At 44.5% G+C, this 15,960-nt stretch overlaps 1 protein-coding gene across 1 annotated transcript in view; it reads right to left on the bottom strand.

The window, feature by feature from the left end:
* The window catches only part of LOC122815957 (zinc finger protein 436-like), a 340,690-nt gene that overhangs the window by 145,557 nt on the left and 179,173 nt on the right, over nucleotides 1–15,960 (bottom strand). The window contains exon 5 of the mRNA XM_044088843.1: nucleotides 1,519–1,599. Within this exon, the coding sequence (XP_043944778.1) occupies nucleotides 1,519–1,599 (81 nt within the window). The remainder of the gene's footprint in view (nucleotides 1–1,518; nucleotides 1,600–15,960) is intronic.

Below are 15,960 nucleotides of genomic sequence, written 5' to 3'. Positions count from 1 at the left end.
ATGTCTGGTGTCAAAACTATGGCTTCAAGCTAAATGCTAAAAAGTGCATAGTCACTCCCTTTGTGGGTACTTTGTTTTTTCCAAACTACCACATAGGAGGTAGCCCCCTAAATACGGAAGACATAATAAGGGATCTGGGGACCCAAGTAGATAGTAATCTCTCCTTTGATAATCACATTGCCAAAGTGGTTAGAAAATCCTTCTATGTGGCCCACCTAATCACAAAAGGGTTTGCATCCAGATCAAGAGAGGTCAATGTGCCCCTCTACGCATCACTCATCAGACCCATCATAGAGTACAATGCCCCATTTGGGATGTACCTTACAAGACACCTGCAACAGCTGGAAAGACCACAGAAGTATCCCACCAAGAGGCACTGGCCGCAAACAGATGCCCTATGCAACTCGAGTGAAGAAACTCCAGCTGTACTCGGTTGCATACTGCCTACTTAGTTAGACCTCTAAGTGATCTCTGCCTGACATGCAATGCCATGTCCAACTCAGAATAGATGGACATGATCCACCTAAAGAAAACCATATCCCCTCGAGCCACACGCTCTAGGGATCTAAACCTCACCACAACAATACATAGGACGTGCTGGTGGGACAGATTCTTGTCCCAGGGACTTCCCATGCTCTGAACAAGATTCCAATGTACATTAGGAAGAGCTCCTCACTAACACTCTTCAAGAGAAACCTTGTCGAGTGGATGGGAAACAGAAAATTTACCCCGGGCTTCACTTCAGTAGCTCTGCTGGACCGAGGCACAGGGAACTAATCTAAGGGGGCGGCGAAAGCCAACACATTCTGTATAGGCTTATAAATGCCTTTGGGCAGATAGCCAAGTACCTACCTATGGACCTTTGAATTTTCTGAAGGGTATGAAATCTGAAACTGAAATGTCTGTCATTATTTTCTAACTTCAGTCTTTAATGATTTGCCACTAATTTGCCAGAAAAACACAATTTTATGAAAAACAGACTAAAAATATGAGGCAAAAATCTTTACAGTTGAGAGGTATGCAAAAGTTTACAGGTGGAAACTTTAGTTCAGACTCACAGTAGAATGGTTTGGCACAGAGGATGAGAAGCCAACATCAAAACTTTGGCAGAATTAATAAAGTATACTCTGTGAATTCAGATGTACAGCGACAGTGGAAATCATTAAACTGCAAGTCTAACTCTGGTGATAGTGAGACAAAAAAGCATGCAGAATGAGAATATGACATAATGTGAGGTCTGATAATGTCAGGGGTAATGCTGCCAGGGAACGATGAAAATCTGATGCCAGATTCCAATCCTATAGTAGGGAGATTACCAAAGTATGATCTGCTGCAAGAAACATCCCAAGTTATTGTATTTTTAACTACATGCATGCATCCATGTGTTACAAGTCACTGCATAGTAAAATCAAGTCCAAGCATATGGAATGCATTTCTGAATGCCTGTTTAAATGTAATATTTCACACATTCCTTTTTGTTCATATGCAAGCAACAATTAACCTCACTAGCTAACATACCTGGTTTTGACTTTGGCTTCAGGAATGATCTAATCCTAGTAAGTTTAGCAGATGAGGAGGATGATGAAGTGCTGCTCATAACTGAAAATGAATGAAAACAAACAAACCACATTAACAAAAAACAAATTAATGAGGAGACTCTGGAAGGACAGAGGCAGTACACAACAGAACATTGTTCCTAAACTAAACACAACAGCAAAAGCACTTAATTTTTATTGTTTGAATTTGTTAATGTTTCACAGCTTTCGTATCTGAAATGCATTCTTTTTTTCAAAACAGCTATAACAAAGGAATGGAATCCTAGGAGCTATGTTGAGGCGAGACCAGTACAAAGCTCTCTTCAGTGACTTGACCATTTAACTTCAAATACCTATAAATTGGGAGGACCAGTATATGCTTTCTGCTTTCTTGACCTGAAATGAAAAAAGCTGCTCCAATATGCAACCTCAATTCAAAGTCCACAGTACCTTCCCTGGCTGAGGCTGAAACTGGTCATGTTTGATCGGTCATCTACACCAGTTAATTTCAGATAACTATAGAGCCAGTCAAACAGATACAGAAAAATAGACAGTTTGATTTATAATTAGCATACTGAAAAGTACTGCAATGAAAAGTATGACCATGTGAAATGAGAGTGGTTCCCTTGTGTAATCACTGGAACTCCTAAGTCCAGCCCAAACATTTGCTCAAGCTGCTAATATTCTGCCAAGAAAACAAAACTTATTTTCTGCTGTGTGGAACAGTAAATATCATGGTTCTACTATAGAACCTAGAACATCAGAATGGCAGACACCAAAATGCCAAAAGGCAATGCCTGAAACTCTGAAGGGTGAAAAATTAAGCTGCAAGAATTTTTTTTTCTTACAATTTGGGGCACGTCCGATCCCAGACTTATATACACCAACTCCACAATTGCACCAACTAGAAGGAGGAAGAACTCTCCCAAAAAAAGAGGCATCGGCGGTAGTGACACTTAGAAATCACACCAGTGATGATTTCCTATGGGAAATCATGATTATCGCTGTGCTCTTCAGCATATTGTGCTTTGACTGACTGACACCTCAATCATATCTGTAGATAAAGCAAACAGAATATGTGGCAATTTTGCAGTGTTTCAGTGAGGTGGTGGTGTCTTCCACAGTTGTGTTTGTTATCTTGCATTTTAAGTATATTTTATTTTAATATAGTGAGCTAAACATACTAGTAAATTTAGCGAATTCTGAGGCAGTACTATGAATTTTTAAAGTTTCAGAAATACTTGCAATCAAGACATCTGTGGTGGCAGTAGTTGCTAGCAGGGATGACCTTTGATTTTGGTCGTGCCTAAACAAGTGACGGTCAAGACAATGAGTGCTTCTGAGACTGGGTTTATGGAGATTACAACAGCTTTAAAAGTTACTCTCCATTAGTTGAGACTGCTTACCAACAAGTACATACAAAAAAAAAGACAACTGGAAGTAGATGAAGCTGAAACAACTTACTACTTAAAACAGCAGGAGAATGTTGCATGTGCAAAAGAGCTACAGTAAAATTAGAGCTAGATTAACTGAAACATATACCGAGTGACAGCTGGTAAACATAGAAGGTAAAGCTGGATGACAACATTTATGGCTTCTTAGATTATCAGTGGAAGAAGAAAGCAATGACTTTCTGGACTTGGTGAAGGAGAAAATGGTGGACTGGACTGGTTGCAACAAAAAGTTGATGGTTATTGAAAAGGTGCACTGTTTACATGCAACTGTTGCAAACAGACTCATGGGTAAGTCTTGACTGATATAGGTGACGTATGTAAACTTACTATGAGAAAGAAAAGCTGCTTTGGCAGGGCACATTTGGGTAAAAGTGTTCTACAGAAGGATGACCCATTAACTGTTTGGAAGACAATGTTCAGAATCCTTTTTTGAATTTTGTCAATTAACTTTCAGTGTAGACATCAGGCTGAAGTTTTCTCATCTCTCTCTCACACACACACACACACACACACACACACACACACACACACACTCAAAATGATCATACTTTGACATTAATGATGTGCGAATGTTGGATCAGTGGATGGGTAATTTCAAACGTATCCCTGGTCTAGCACCTATGTCACTATTAGAGACAGGAAACTTGTAAATGCTCAACAACTCATGCCCAAGTTTATGTACCCCCCACATAAAGAAAAGTTGTGTAAAATCTTACCATAATCATAGATGTCCTTCTCTTCCATGTTGCTGTATTCTGCATATGGGTTTACTCTTCAGTCTCACATACATGCGGCCAGTATCCAAAAACTTTCAGTCCCGCTGTGGTGCATGAGACGTCTGACGTAGGTGAGATTTCATGGACCATAAAGGTGACGTTGGTACGCACCAGCCCTCAAAACCGAAGCCCCAGTCGGAGCCAGTCCTATAAAGGCAATGCCATATCATTGCCATCCAGGAAGGGAAGTCATTAGCTGACAGGAGAGGAAAGAGGGAGGGAAGGAATATTGCAACATGGAAGAGAAGGACATCTATGGTTATGGTAAGATTTTACACAACTTTCCTATGTCCTTCTATTTCCATGTTGCAGTATTCTGCATATGGGTGAGTGCCAAAGCTCACTGAGATAGGGGTGGTGGTCTAGAGGCAGACTCCAGGAATCCATGAAGGATAGCCCTGGCAAACCCTGCCCTAGATCTGGAGATGTGGTCAAGCTTGTAGTGTTTGGTGAAGGTGTGGACCGAAGACCAAGTAGCAGCTTCCAGGATACTAGAGGTATCCAGGCCCTTGAAGATGGTCCCTGAAGAGGTCATTGCTCTTGTGGAATGAGCCTTAATTTTACCCTGCAGAGACTTGCCATGGAATTGGTGACAGAAGGTGATGGCCTTGGAGATCCAAGTAGAAATAATCTGCTTGGACACCGCATTCCCCAGGACTCTGGGGAGAAAGGATACAAAACGTTGGTCAGCCATTCTGATAGGCTTGGTGTTGTGCAGGTAGAATCTTATTTGTCTGTGTATATCCAGGGAATGCAGCACTCTCTCACTTCTCCTTGAGGGTTTGGGAAAAAGACAGGTAGGTGTATGGCCGGATTGAGGGACAGGTCATTAACTACCTTGGGCATGAAGGACATGTTAGTCCTGAGGGTGGCCCTGTCCTTGTGAAAAATGAAGAATGGAGGAATAGCCATAAGGGCTTGGAGTTCAGATACTCTTCTAGCTGACGTTAGGGCCACTAACAGAACAGTTTTCCAGGTTAAATGCTTTAATGAAGCTTTATCAGCTGGCTCAGAGGACGGTAGCATAAGCTTCTTGAGCACGTAGTTAAGGTCCCAAGGTGGGGGAGGTGGGTTTCTGGGGGGACCTAAGGTGAAGTACCCCTTTGAGGAAGAGTTTGGAAAGAAGCGTGGATGCTAATGGGGGATCTAAAGGCAGGCAAGCAGAAATAGTAGACAGATGGGATTTGATGGAAGAATAAGCCAATCCAGTCTGTAGTAGCTCACGTAAACAGGACAGCACTAGAGGGGGTGCGTTGAGAAGTGGATCCAGCTGTCTTTTAGGACACCACATAGTGAAACGTTTCCACTTTGAAAGATATGATGTCCTTGTATCTGATTTCGTGGCCTCCTGCAGGACATTGAGCATGTCCTCATTGTAAAGGTGTTTGAATGGGATCAGAATCCTATCAGCCACAGGGTAGGGTGCAGAAGCTACCACTGTGGATGGATTAGTGACTCCTTGTTCTGTGTGAGAAGGTCTGCTTTGGGGGTTAACTTGTGGTGATTGCCCTTGGCTAAGTGAAGGAGTAAGGGGAACCAGTGCTGTCTGAGCCAGTAGGGAGTCACCAGCAAGATTTTTGGGTTCTCCTGCTGAATGTTTAGCAGGATCTTTTGAATGAGTGGGAAGGGGGGAATGCATATAGATATTTCCCCTTCCAGGAAATTGAGAAGGCATCTGTTGCCAGTGCCTGTGGTTCTGGTGTCCTGTTGCAAAAGCTATGATGTTGCCTGTTGATGGTGGAGGCAAACAGGTTTATTTGAGGTATACCACACTTGTGGACCAGGTCCAGGAAGGCATCTCTGTGAAGCATCTATTCATAGTTGTTTGTGCTGGTTCTGCTCAAATAATCTGCCTGTGTGTTGTGGAGAGAGGGAATGTAGATCACCTCCAAGGTGATTCCCTGTGAGGTGGCCAATTCCCAAACCAAAAGGGCTAGTCTGCAGAGCAAGTAGGACTTGGTCCCCCCTGCTTATTGATATACCACAGTAGAGTGATGCTGTCTGTGTACATTAGAAGTGGCCCCTTTTGTAAGAAAGGGAGAAATGCCTGGAGGGCTAGAAGGATTGCCCTCATCTCTCTGGCATTGATGTGTTCTGATTTGAGATGCTGGGACCATAGGCCCTGCACCTGTCTGTGGTCAAGGGTGGCTCCTCACCCCAGGTCTGAGGCATCTGTTTGCATGACCTCAGTGGGTTGAGGAGGTTGGAGAGGAAGGCCCGGGTTGTGATTTACCTGAGCCATCCACCATAGTATTTCCTTTTTCAGGCAGGGACGAAGGGGCACATTGTGCTCCAGATGCTGGTCGTGTTGCTTCCAGATTGACTGAAGGTACCACTGTAGCTTTCTCATGTGCAATCTTGCTAAAGGAAGCATGGGTATGGGGGCTGCCATGTAGCTCAGAAGTTTGAGGTACTGCTTTGCAGTCAACTCTGTGTAATGAAGGACCAGGAGAAGGTGTTATGACAATGAACTTACTTTTGGCGGAGTAGGTAAGCCTCCATGAGATCTGAGTGGATCCTGCACCAAGGAATACAATGTCTTGAGTTGGCTGAAGATGGGATTTTGGTAGGTTTATCTCAAATCCCAGAGAGAGAGTCACCATGAACTGGATGTGCCCTTAGAGAGTTTCTTGGCTGGCAGCCTGGATCAGCATCTCATCCAGGTAGGGGAATAGCTGTATTCCCTTTGTCCTGCAGTAAGCCACCACAGGTGCCAGGCATTTGGTGAAGACTCTGGGTGCAGTGGAGAGTCCAAAGGGCAAGGCAGAGAATTGCACGTGTGAGGAACCCACCAAGAATCTCAAGTATTTTTGTGGGAGGGCTTGATTGGGATGTAGAGGTAAGTATCCTTTATATCAAAAGTATCCAGGAATCCTTGTGGCATAATGAGAGGGAAAAGGGCTGGCAGAGTTAGCATTTTGAAGGTAGGGACCTTTAGAAAAAGGTTGAGATAGGAGAGGTCTAGAATGGGTCTCCAGGATCCGTCCTTCCTAGGGACCAGGAAGAGCCTTCAGTAGAATCCTATTCCTTTTGCGGTATAAGGGACTGTCTCTATGGTACCCTGATCTGCATGGTCTGGACTACCAGTCACAAGAGACATTGTGCTCCAGTTGCTGAGCAGGTAGTCGAGGAATGCCACGCCCTATGGGAGAAGAGATCCTGAACATAAAGTAACAGTTCTGAAGTATAGACAGGACTCACTTGTCTGAGGTGAGATGGGTCCAAACAGGGAGACAGTGAGAGAGGCAAGCGGACAGTGGTACAGAAGGGGGGTGGTGGCAGGTAATCAGATACTACCTGCCCTGTCCTGAAAGGGGGTCCTCTGGCTAGAGGAAGGGGGATGCTCTAGCTGGAGAGGGGTTGTTTCCTTGTGGGCTTACGATGCCAGGAAGGAGGAGCAGGGCGGGAGTGCTTTCTAATAAACTGGGTTTTGGCAGGATAGTTTCTGTGAAACTTAGGGATAGGTGAAACCAGTAAATGTTTCAGGTCCTGCATTTCTTTTCCTTTTTGTTGCAGGAATTTGAAAAGGTATGCTGCCTTAGAACCAAAGAGTGCAGCATTATTCAAAGAAGCATCATTGAGCTTTGCCTTGAAATCATCTTTCAGGGGGGTGTAGGCGAAGACAGGAGTATCTGCGTAAGGCAGATGCTGATGCTGCTGACCTGGCAGTGGATTCAGCAGCATCGTAGCTACACTTGAAGAGTGTCTGATGACCTAGGAGGAGACAGCCAGGAGAGATGACAGTGATGCTTTGGCAGGGGAGTCTGGAATATCTACCAGATGTTTGGTGGCAGATTCTAAGGGGGACAAAGTATACTTGATCATGTGGGTCTGGTAGTTTGTAGCTCTGAAGGCCAAAGTAGCCAAAGTATATATATTTTTGCCCAACCTTTCCATAGTCTCTCTGTCTTTGTCAGCTGGGAGAATGGTGGTAGTATGTAGGAGTTTGGCAGCTTTGTCAGTAGAGACTGATATAGTGGCAGGATCAGCTGGTGGGCACTTAATCAGATGCTTAGCAGTGTCAGGCACCTTATAAAACCTGTCTGCCCTGCGTGGGGCAGGAGGTTGGGAGTCATGGTTCAGAGATGCAGAAGAAAGGGCATCTAAAAAGACAGGCAGGACAGGAGGAACAGCAGATGGACTGGGGGTTTCCATTTGAATGAGGTCGTAGTACCTCTTTTGTACCTCAGTCATTTCTGAGAATTCCCATTAAAAGTGATCTTTATCCTGTTTACTGTCTCACTAAAGGTCAAGTCTTCAGCTGGGGAGTCAAGGTCCACGTCCTCTTCCTCTGTGGATCTGTATCCCAAGGGGGAGGAAAGTTGTGAGTTGTAAGAAAGAGATTCCTCAGAGGAATCTGAAAGAACTTCCTCTTCCCTAGTCACTGTGTCAGAAGGCTGAGGCCTAGGGCACAGGAGAGGGGGAGCCAGTAACAGCAATGGTAGGCCTCAGTGCCATAAAGGCACTGAAAAGGCTTTGACTGAAAGCCTGCCAATCAGGCATGCTTTCTGTAGAGGGAAAAATGCGTTTCCTCTTTTCTCTTCTTTTAACAGGGCCTGTGGACGTCTGTCTAGAAACCACAGATTGCAAGGGCTTGGACATCTCAGACAGTTCCTCAGAAAATGCAGGTTTCCCTCTCGGCATCGGATAGTGGCACCAGAATAACCACTGCGGATGTGGTCCTGCCTAGGGATAGTGTGGCATCCTGAGAGGTACCCGCGACCTCCAGAGTGGCGGATCCGGGTCAAGATCCAGGAACCAGGCCTATGTCGGCCACAGGTTGAGGATCGGCTGGAAGAGGCTGAGCAGTAGATGAAGGCCGTAAGGTTCTGGCCTTCTTTTTTGGCGGTTCTGCTCAGATGTCTGAGGAGCCCTCCATCCATAAAGTAAGCTGCTTCAGACATTGGTTTTCAAGATAATGATTAAGCACATGCAAATAACTACACAATATTTTAGGCACGAATTCCTGCCAAATTAGGCAGGCCTTAACAGAAAAGGCACTTATCGCGGGCATCCTTATGAGGAATTTGGTGGATGCAATAACAATTACCTTTTCTGGATGACATGAACAAGCAATACTAAATTTTAGAAGGACTGAAAAGGTCCCAACGGGGTACTTATCTGATAAACGAATGCAACGTCAGTGGTAGCATAAACACCTAGTGTACGACTGGCATCTGAACAGTTCTGGGGGCTCATGAGTGCTGACATCACCTTTATGGTCCATGAAATCTCACCTACGTCAGACGATCATGCACCACAGAGGGACTGAAAGCTTTTAGATACTGGCTGTACGTAGGGAGACTGAAGGGTAAACCCATATGCAGAATACTGCAACATGGGAACAGAAGGACATCTTAACAGGACAAATACTTTTCTGATATTACAGGGAATCATGGTTAGGCTTAAAAAGGCTCTTTAAGGTCGTTAGCCTCATATTCTCCTAAGATTTTTCCTAGACTACTCTTGTGCAAAGATTATAATTTACGAAAGTTAGAAGAGAATGTCAAAGGGATACAAAATATAACTAAATTCTTACAACAGTAATGACAATGTTTCTTCCCAATGTGGTTCAGATATTAATAGGTCACAATTACCTATGGAGAATACAAATGGTATAGTGCAAAGTCTGATATACAGGAACAGGTACCTAACCTGCCATTAAGACTTTGTCCCAGTCAGACTCGAGGGCTTTCTCCTACTGCTGTGTTTTAAACTGAAGATGATTTGGAGAGACTTTTTTCCATTTCACACAGAGAAATGTCCTCTAAGAAAAAAAAATGATGCTAGATAAAAATTTTGACGTTTAATAATTAAGCTTTTATTATGTTACCAGATGCCAAAGAGAAAGAAGCTGACAAGTTTAAAATAATGTGCAAAGTTTTTTTGTTACCATTTCTTTTTGCAGTAATTATGCTCTCATTATGTAACGCAGGCTTTCTAATAATAAAGTAAACAGATGTAACTAAGTATAGTAAACTTGTATTGGCATTCACTGTAGGCTGAGCAGCTCTTTAGTTACTTCCTAATAACATGTCATGTGACCTAGAATTCTAATGATGTAATCGTTAGGATATACAGTCGGAGTCTGTAGTACTCAGGTGTTTTCTATAGTCTATAGCAGTTTTCAACATATAAATGCTGAATCACCAAATGAATGCAACTATATTCAACTTAAAGTAAATTAGAACACAAGATGCCTCGTAAAGTTTATGATGCTTTTTATTATCCCATGGTAGACAACTATTACTGTTACATACTGTTACATCTATGTTACTACACTATATGTCAGTCATTACATACTTTACAAGGAAATTTATACTGCATTTATTGGGTGATTTATTGTCTGACTAATTTATTGTGTTTCATTTGTATGTTGAAATCTGCAAAAGACTACAGAAAACACCTAACTAGTACAGATTGTCAAACTGTATATCCTAACAACTGCAACATTAGAATTCTGTCACATGACATGGAATTAGAAAGTTGGAAATCTGCTCAATCTACAGTAAATGCCAATATGAATTTACTACACAATGCAGAGAGATGTTCAGCATATGGATCACTGCTGCAGCAGTCTTAGCTATACAAGTTGTGTCCTGCCAAGGATATAACAGCCAGCCATTTTCCAATGCTCCAGGGCACCTTCAGTGCACACAAATTACCAGGCATCTCGAGCTGAGCTGACTAAATGACAAGTCTGGGCACCAAGCCTTCCGAGTTTAGTGCTGCTGAACAGTTTGCTCCTCTTTGATAATCGATGACTGGTTTGTTCTGTTCTTTACCTGCGCAGGTAAGTTCCCTTTGGGTAAAAAAACATCCGTTTAATAATCTTGTTTACTATTTATACTTTCGGTTTCAGGAAAGTTATTATAAAGAAAGGAGTTTGTGTGTTAACTATCATGATAATGTACTGTACTTTTAAACAAAAGTGCCTTTTTTCCCCTGTCAGTTTAAAAATTCTCAAACCCATCTAATTCCTGCTACAAGAAAGCAAAAACAGGAATCCCAGGAAGTGAAGTGAACAATGGCCAATCCAAGGCCAAAATAAAACAAAATAACCATTGGGCGAATTTGGCCACAAACAACTTTTAGCCAAAAATGACCCACAGCAAAAATCCGGAGACTCCAATGGAGTTGTCCAAAAACTTTAATAAATAGGATAAAAAACAGTTAAGTGCTTTCAGCTTTACAACATATAGGACTTCATCAGAACTACTTCACTTTCAATATAAAAAAAGAAGTTATGTACTCACCATAACGTTCCATCTACATTCTACTTAATTTGTCTTGAACCTGTGAGTTATGGATCCGTATCGGATCCAAGACGGCAGTTTCACCAGAATCTGATCCGAGCTCCAAGCTCCTCCCCTTACTCATAACACCCCTCCAGCTCCTTCCTTCCCTCAGATCGAGTTTGCTGCACCATCCACCTAACCCCAACCCAATAAGACCTTATCACAACAGTTTATACATATATAAGCCTACCAGTAAGAACAGGACAGCCGCAGAGGCGTTCTCTTCTACTTACCAGAGGAATAAACCATAAGGGTCAGGGGAAGGAGGGAGGGACGATTGAAGACAAATGAAGTAGAACTACTCAGATGGAACGTTATGGTGAGTACATAACTTCTTTATCTGAAGTAGTTTACTTCATTTGCTTTTCAACCTGTGGGACAGAGTCTCCAGCTACTAAACATCTGGGTGGCCCTCATGGAAGGATATTCTGGAGCACTGCAGAGCCAAAGGATGCTCTCCCTCTGGATATCATGCCCAGTTTATAGTGAGAAATGAAGGCATGAGATGAGGACCAAGTAGCCGCAGAACAAATGTCATCCAAAGATACCCTGGACCAAAAAACTGCCGAGGTAGCCATAGATCTGGTAGAATGTGCTTTTACTTGACCCGGAGGTGACATACCCTTGTCTTTGTATACCTGAAGAATACAAAGAGAGATCCAGTGAACCAAAGTTATCTTGGAGATTGGTTTGCCCAGAAAGGGTTTAGAGTAAGACAGAAATAACTGGTCGGACTTGCGAACGGTCTTACTTCTATGTAGTTAAAATCTCAGTTGTCTATGTACATCTAACAAGTGCAATTTATATTACCCCCCGTTCTGAAAATTTGGGAAGAACACAGGTAAATTTATAATCTGGTTGATATTAGTCTCAGAAGCCACCTTGGGAAGAAAGGATGGAATGGTACGAAGTGACACCCTGTCCTTATGGAAGACCAAATATGGAGCTTTGATAGACAACGCTTGGAGTTCTGAAACCCTCCTAGCTGAGGTGATGGCTAAAAGAAAGGCCATTTTCCAAGATATAAATTTTAGGTCTACTGACACAGCTGGCTTGAAGGGAGGGGCAACCAGAGCCTGCAAAACCAAAGTCAGATCCCAAGGAGGGGTAGGATCCTTCACCAGGGGTCTTAAAAGAAAAGTACCCTTAATAAAGGATTTACAAAGTTTAGAGGATGCTAAAGAGGCCCTGTTCTCTGCAATATGAAAGTTGGAAATGGCAGCCAATTGAACTTTCACTGTAGAATAGCTAGCACCTTGATGAAATATATATATATACCAAGAAATCCAGCCCCGCTGGGACAAGAGCCGTGAAAAGATCCAGATCCCTTTGAGAAGCTCAAATGGAAAAACGCTTCCACTGACTGCGGTAAAGCTTCCTGGTAGATGATTTGTGAGCTGCCACCAGAATAGTCTTAACCAGAGAAGATAAACCGGGAGTCCTAACTATCATGAGAACTGGAGCAGCCATGCAGTGAGCTTTAGACTGTCCAGATTTGGATGTGTAACCCCCGAGGGGTGAGAGATGAGATCCAGAATTGACTCGAAGATCCATGGAGGAGCTAGAAGATAAGACCAAAGGAAGAGAAACCATACTTGGTGAGGCCAGAACGGGGCAAGGAGGATCACTGTTCTCAGCCTGCAAGCCTTCTGGAGAAATTTTGAGTTAAGAGGTAACAGAGGGTAAGCATAGAGAAGACCGGGAGGTAAAGCATGAACTAGAGCATCTCTGGGAGACTACCCCTGCGGGGGTTCAGAGCAAAGAACATGCATTTTGCGTTGAAAGGAGATGTGAAGAGATCGCAGCAAGGCCAACCCCACTCGAGGAAGATCTGCTCTGCTACTGAAGGATTCAGAGACCACTCGTAAGGCATCAGAACAGTCCTGCTCAGTTTGTCCGCCAGTATGTTGGACCATCCCGGAATGTGCATTGCTACCAGAAACTGGCTAGTGGAGATCGCTCATTCCCACACTCTCATGGCCTTGCGACAGAGGGGATAAGATCTGGTTCCTCCCTGCCTGTTGATGTACCAGACTACTGACATATTGCCTGACTGTATTGCAATTGTTTCCAGAGAGAGAAAGGCATGAAGGGCCTGCAACACCAAAAGGACCACCCTCATCTCTAGAACACTATATAAATAAAAATATAAAAAAGGTCCGCGTCTCGATAAAAATCCTGATAAGAGATAAAGAAATAAGAAAGGACCACCACGGAAAAAGCAAAATAAAATTTAAAATTAAAATAAAATTTTATTGCATTAAAATTTTAAATTTTATTTTGCTTTTTTCCGTGGTGGTCCTTCTTCGTTTGTTCTTACATCTCTAGAACACTGATATGCAACTTGGTCTCATGTAGGGACCACGTGCCTTGGACTGTCCTTCCCAAGCAATGCCTCCCCACACTAGTTGGGAGGCATCTATGGTCACCATGGCTTGGGGAGGGGCTGCAATGAATGGAAGTCCCTCGACCTGTTCTGAGGAGTGTATCCAACCAGAGAAGGGACTTCCTAACAGCCCTGCTGATGCATATAGGATGTGTCAACGGCAGATCTAACCATGACCATTGGACCGCTAACATCCACTGTAGAACCCACATATGAAGACGAGTGCAGGGGAGAAGAATAATAGTGGCTGCCACTGAAACCAAAGCTCAAAGTACCGACTCTGCAAATGGAAGGTGTGACTGAATAACCAGAGACACATGAAGACGTAAGCTCCAAATTCTCTCTGGGGTTAATAAAACCTTTATTTGTAGAGTATCTATCCTTGCTCCAATGTTCTCTAGAACCTGGACTGGGATCAGAGAAGATTTTGCTGTGTTGATAGTGATTCCCAGGTGGTCTGACAGTTTGAAAAATAGTCTCTGGCTTGGCAAAGTAGACGCTTGTTGGGAGCAACGAGGAGCCAATCGTCTAGGTACGGGAAGACCTGCATCCCCTAAAGCCTCAGGTGAGCCTCTACAACTGCCATGACCTTGGTGAACACCCTGGGGGCTGTGGTGAGACCGAAGGGTAGGGCTCACTGATAATGATTGGCTCCCAGCCGGAAGCAGAGGAACCTCCTGGAGCATCTGTGAATCTTTATATGGTAGTATGCATCCTGGAGATCTATCAAGCACATCCAGTCTTTCTCCTGCAGACAAGGCAGGATGGACTGCAGCATGATCATCTGAAGCTTCCCTTTAGCAACTGACAGAGGATGGAAAGATCCAAAATAGGTCTTTTAAGGCACCAAAAAAACCTGAAGTAGAAGCCCGATCCAGACTGGTCATGGGGGACGGGCTGGATGACTCGTTTCTTTAGCAGCTTGCCTATCTCAAGCACTGCTACCTCCCTTTGCGCTGGTGGTATGTCTGGGAGATGTTTTGGTGGGAGAAGGGATCCCACAAAGGGAATAGAATAGCCTCTGGATATGATCCAAAGCACCCAATGGTCTGTTGACATGGACTCCCATGCCGTTAGGTGCAATGAAAGATGACCCTCAACTGCCTCCAGAACAGAGCAGTTGGGCAGCCCCTCAGGGCTGCTGCGTGGACCTGTCTGAGAACAGTTCTTGAGACCAAATGTTCTTCGGACCCCCTCTGCCTCTGGGCTGGCATCTATCAAAACCCCCTCTGCCTCTGGGGGAAGATGAGTCCTGAGCATCCCAGGAATACTGAGACTTCTGGAACCACATCTTCTTTTGCCCTCACTGACTTCTGGAGAAGGATCTTTGAGGGTTAGAGAAGCGGATCCTGACGGCAGACAGTGTCTTCCCGTCCTTTTCGCTCTGGACCAATGTTTCACGAATGGTCTTCCCGAACAAGGAAGAACCATCGTAAGGGTCATTTGCAAATGACACCTTAAAGGGATGCGTGAACTGACACAGCCTGAGCCAAGCATGACGCATCATGGCAATGCCCAACCCGGCCGCCCTTGCTGCTCATTTGGTAGCATGCGAGAGGAGGAGTATGGACATGTTGGATACCACTTCCAGAGTGGCCATCTGCATGGAGAACCATACACTTATCCGATGACGACATGGACTCCTGGGATGACTCAGCTATCTCTTTAACAAGGTTGCGCTGTAGTCGGGTAACATGTGCCAGGTAATTCAGCTCCTTTATGGAAAAGGTAGCTGAGGCATACACCCGCTTCCCTAGGTAATCCATCATCCTGGAATCACGGTCGGAAGGATGAACAATAGAACTTTCTTGTGCAAGTTCTTTCTTGGTGGCTGCTATTACCACCGTAGTGTCTACAGGGGACCCTTTGTAACAGCTAGGTCTATCCGAGAGGGGGGCTCAAGATCTTGTCTGGGCGCTTTGGAAATGGCTCCACAGTGTCCAGTTCCTTCCATGCCTGGGAGACGATAAGGTCCACCAATAGATCAGCGGGAGGTGACACCTACGAAGTAGATGGGCCCGTGCCAAAGGCCTCATGAAATATCAACTCGTCTGAGGTAGGCTTGGGGTCGGACCCCCCCAGTTGGTGCAGGATTTCCATGATGTCTCCAAAGAAGACATCATCGGGGGATGATCTGGGGGAGTCTTCCCCTTCCTCCAAGTTGGTGTCCTCCTTCTGCATGTCCATTTGTGAGGAACCTCTTCTGTGGGACTATCTGAAGGGGACTCGCAAACCATCTGTGGCTCTGCAAGGTGAACCGCCTGGGACACTTCAGGCATGGGCTGTCCCTGAGTGGACAAAATGGCCGAGGTCACATCCACAGCCGAGGGAGCTGGGGTGGAATCCGAGAAAATAGTCAGGGGTCTTGACCACTCAAGAGCACCCTTTCCACCACATCAAATGCCGAAGGAGAACGAGCCTCCTGGGCCACCAGTAAGGAAGCTGCCCTCCTGGACCCAAAGGGGGAATCAGAGCCGAGCTCGCAGTTGCTGAGATACTGAAGCAAGGCTA

This window comes from Protopterus annectens, chromosome 1.part1 (genome assembly GCF_019279795.1).
Source record: "Protopterus annectens isolate FY-2018-M chromosome 1.part1, PAN1.0, whole genome shotgun sequence".
Classification (NCBI taxonomy): domain Eukaryota; kingdom Metazoa; phylum Chordata; order Ceratodontiformes; family Protopteridae; genus Protopterus; species Protopterus annectens.
The sequence above is the reverse complement of the archived record's forward strand: the minus strand, read 5'-3'. Positions and strand labels throughout refer to the sequence as shown.